Genomic DNA, 4,821 nt, shown 5'->3' on the forward strand with positions numbered 1-4,821 from the left:
ATGATAGATAATGATAATGTTCTGAATATTTCAAAAAAGGTAGAAGAAAGGATTGGAGAGTTCTGACCTCAAAAATTGGTAGATATTTAACAAAATAGATATGCTAACCTTCAATTTGAATATTACACAATGTACATATATAGAGAAAAATTATATGGTACCCATGAGCATATATAATTTTATACAATGTGTGTTAATTTAAAAAATAAAAAGTAAATAAATTTAAATATTAACTATAAAACAAATCTAGCCTTTAAGTTAAGATTGCTCAAAATATAAATTTCAAGTGTGTTACCAAATTAAATACAAAAATAAAATCATGAGCTGAACACAAGAAATATTTTATCTTGAAAAAAGAAAAAAAACCTTTTTGGCCTTTTAGGCCATAAACTACCCAATTTTTAAAAAAGATTAACAAATAAGAGTGTATAAAAATTTTAAATGTTTCTGAGACAAGAATAGTTTGGAAAAGAAAAAAAATATACAGGTATTATCTAAAACTTTGCCTGAGACTTTCAATATCAGTAAGACAAATAGAGACAAAAACTACATCCAAGGTGAAACAAAGATGAGGAATAGATTGCGGCATCCGATTCATGAGGAGGCATAGATTCAAAGATGAAAGGATAAACAAGCAAATTTGAGAAGTTCTCATATCCAGTTCATATGAATCACATGTCCATTACCCTGAAAATGTTCCTCTACTAAGGATATTTACAAGAGCTCCTTTTATATCCCGATTCCTTAGACTGTAAATAAAGGGATTCAGCATGGGTGTGATCACAGTGTATAACACGGCTACAATGACATCCTTATCATTAGTGTTATTGGATGAGGGGAAAAAGTAGAGCCCAATAATTGTTCCATAGTACAGAGAAACCACGGACAGGTGTGAGCCACATGTGGACAAGGCTTTGCCAATTCCCTTGATTGAGGAAGTTCTCAGGATGGTGGCCCCAATGCGACCATAAGACATCAGAATGCACATGAATGGCACAATAGTGAAGACCAGTCCTACAGTGAGAATGACCAGCTCATTGACAGTGGTGTCAGAACTAGATAGTTTAAGTAAGGTGGTGAGGTCACAAAAGAAATGGGGGAGGCTGTTATTTCTAAAGAAGGAGAGATGGGCTAGGAGGAGAGTGTGTACAAGAGCATTGGCAGAGGATAAGACCCAGGGCACAGTTACTAGAAAGAAGCAGACTCTCTGGCTCATCATGGTGGTGTAGTGTAGGGGGTGACAGATGGCCACATACCTGTCATAGGCCATTGAGGTGAGAAGGAGGTCGTCAAGACCTGCAAATAATAAAAAAAAATATACCTGAGAAACACACCCAGCATAAGAGATGGATTGACTCTGTGTCAGCATATTCATGAGCATCTTTGGAGCTGTGACTGATGAAAAAGAGATGTCAGTGAGAGCCAAGTGGCTGAGGAAGAAGTACATGGGGGTGTGGAGGTGGGAGTTCAGCCTGATGAGCAGGATGATGAGCAAGTTCCCCAGCACCGTGGTCAGGTACAGGACCAGGAATAAGGCATAGTACATGTCTTGCTCTTCCTGCCAGATGGGCAGCCCTAAGAGGAGGAATTCAGACACTCTGCTCTGATTATCTCCTGTCATGCTTTTCTTCCACTCTTTTGCTGGAAATGAAAAAAGAGATGGACATAAGAAAGAATGAGAATTCATTTTGACTATGAAATAATGGAAACATGATTTTGAAATACTCTGTATATGCTAGTCTATATTAACCTAGTACATGCATCTCAATTTTTGCCACACTAATTCACTGGGAATATTCTGGACAAAGAACATAATTTGTGTGCCTAGAAACCAAGTAAAATCTTCGGAGAAATGATGCAACATCTGAATAATACTCAGATCAGATCAGATTATGTTCAAACTTGAGGAGTCCATAAGACTATAATAGAAACCTAACATTAGGGAATTAGTTTCAAGGGCCATTCAGTAATTAATTAATAATAAATATGTTTGTACAGTACCTCTGATCACCTTTTAACCTCTTTTATCCTTCCCCATACCACTGGAACACACTTTAATTAATGCTTTATTTCTGTGCATTGGGTCAAGATAGAGAATCCACTTATATTCAAGATAAAAAGTAGAAATTTGGTGGAAATAACATTAGTAGCAGATTGAGAGAAGGGCGTTAAAGACATGAATCTATGACTTAAAATACCTAGTGACATACTTAAAAATTACCCACCCATTCATACTTTGAGAAGATTCTATCTGCTCAACATCTTCAGTCTTCCACCATCACTCTTTCTAAAGGAATTTTTGTGGAATGTGGGAAAAAAGCCTGTATCTATTCCAAAATCTATCCCTGTGTATTTACTCAGCTGAAACCAAATAATTATTATTCAATTCCTAAGAATACCAGGGAATATTTTACTTTTTCATTCACATCCAACATCTGCCAATGAAAGTTTTGTAAATATCTGTTTAGCATTAGCAATAATTTCTCTTTTTTTGATTCATAGTCTAAATTTTTTGTCAAAAATTCTTAAGTCATATCTTCTTTGTTTTTTCCAACATTTCTTAAACTTTGGTAATCATTCCTGTCTCTCTTTCAGGTTACTTAGTAGGTAAATAAGCAATTGCAAAATAATAACTTAAAGAGTACCTGAAGGATCGTCTGCTGAAAAATAGAATTCATGTTCTATATAAAGACTCATTAAATCTTAAGGTCTTTGTTTTTTTAAGAGCTAAGGAGCTATTCTTACTATCTCATTCATCACTGATTTTGTGGGTTAAGTAAAATTTACATTGATGTATCAATTAGCCCAAGCTGATTGAAATTATCTCTAAGTTTCTATATTATTCAGCCCACTATGTTAAAATTCTTGTTAATGTTATTTATGTTGATACCTGATATAAATTATTCTTTCTTATAGTTTATTCATTTCTATGTTATTGTATCACAATAAAAATGCTAATCACCTGTTTAGGGCAGTGTGGATTCTTCTATCTAATCATTTCCTATTTCCAACAATACTGCAATTCAAAATACTGTTCATATGTCATTTGAAAATTAGTATATTCCTCTGTAGGATAAGGTCTTAGAAATGGAATTAGATAGAATCTATTTCATGACTTTAATAGATTGTCCAGTTTCAAGAGGCTAAAGTGATGAAGACTTTCTTTAAAAGCAAATCTTTAAGTGGGGGATGCAAAAGACATCAGCCATTAACCTGTGGCCACTGTGTTCTCTCTAGCTCAGGGGCCAGCTCTCACTCTGCAGACATGCTTCTTTTCCTGCCTTTAATAATATAAAACCTTGCTAAAACATAAAGAAATAAAAGCAAATTTATATGAAACCCTAATATAAGAAACTGGCACATGAAGATTATAAAAATTGGCACTTTTCTTAAGTATTTGGAGAGGAGAGGGCTATGGCATGTGACAAAAGATAATTCAAGACCAAACTTGGCCTGAGAAAAGTATACATTATAGAGTTATTAAGGAATTGGGGTACAAAAGGCTTTTTCTGCTATCATGGAAAGTTTTCATTCTATTGTCAGAGAAATAGTATATGCTCAACAAATAACTAAAAGTTTTTAATATTTTACTGTCTACTAGGGAGAGATCAGATAAGAGTAGCAGTAGGAATCTGGATGGGAAGTTATTGCAGTAATTTAGGTACAAAATAATAATATGTATTCCCACCTGGATCGTGGCTGCAGAGACAAAAAGAATTACAGAGAATATGGGATAAAATTGCAAATTTGGAAGAAAATCAAATAAGCCTCAATGGTTATTAAACATAAATAAAGAGAAATATACATTTCCCCTATCCTCCCCCAAATTAGATATGAGATCAATCTGAGATAGATTATTTTACTTAGAGGTTTGGTTTTTACCTGTCATTTGAAAACTTGGAAACATACTCAATTCAATATAAATTACTCTACATGGAACTGTCTATCGTTCTGTGATGAGGTAGAAACTAAGAATCGGTAGGACATATTGGACACATACATCAAAACATATAGAATCATATCAATGAATGTAATTGCTGCTCCTTCTCTAACATGGCACCTTAGATACTGAGCACAGATACCTTCAGCTAAAAGGTGTGCAAAGGTTTTTTTCATTTCTTTCTAGAAGACACTGAATACAGCAAAACAGGTGGGTTCTCTGAGGGGCTCAAAGTTCCACTGCAACAGGCAGAATCTACCAGTTCAAGAAAAAGCCATAAATATATATATATAGTTCACAGCACCTGAAAAGTCAGTACACCTTTTAATTTTATAAACCACAGAGAGCACCCAAAGGACAATTCTTCATCCCTGCCTCCAAATTAGAGACAAAGCAAATATAACTGCTTCATTGCTTTTGGCTCCCCTGAGAAAGGACAGTATGTTGAAGTAGACATAAGATAGTTGATCCTTTGAGGAATAACAATGAATAATCACAAGAGATTTCTTAGGAATTTGGTGATTCACAGAGCTTCTTGCCTGCTTGGTTTACCTTGGGGAAAATGTGTTTCAGAGCACATCACAAACGAAGCTGGAGCTTAAATGTGATAACCACTCTCTTGTTTTTGGACATAATGCTACTTCAAAAACACCAGAAACACTCTAATACCTTCATTCTCTGACCAAGACAGTGAAGGAAATTGTGTTTCATCATCATTTGACTTTGTAGAATATAGTTCCTAAACATATTAGTCTCTTGTCCAAAGGCTATGGAGTTGGTATTTCATGATTGCCTAGTACAAAAATGAGTATTATTTGTTCATTATTAAAGGTAAAGATGTGTAAATAATAATAAATAATTTTAATTGGCTCAGGTTCTTT

The 4,821-nt window shown here is 34.5% G+C and overlaps 1 protein-coding gene across 1 annotated transcript; it reads right to left on the minus strand.

Moving 5' to 3' along the window:
* Positions 1 to 682: 682 nt before the first annotated feature.
* LOC101721710 (olfactory receptor 1J21-like) lies at positions 683 to 1,621 on the minus strand. Its single transcript, XM_004849635.2, has one exon. The coding sequence runs from the start codon at positions 1,619 to 1,621 to the stop codon at positions 683 to 685; it is 939 nt and encodes a 312-aa protein (XP_004849692.2).
* Between the last annotated feature and the right edge of the window lie 3,200 nt (positions 1,622 to 4,821).

The sequence above is a fragment of the Heterocephalus glaber genome, unplaced genomic scaffold (genome assembly GCF_053883595.1).
Source record: "Heterocephalus glaber isolate CG9 unplaced genomic scaffold, H.glaber_assembly_v1.0 deba00001479, whole genome shotgun sequence".
In the NCBI taxonomy this organism is placed as follows: Eukaryota; Metazoa; Chordata; class Mammalia; order Rodentia; family Bathyergidae; genus Heterocephalus; species Heterocephalus glaber.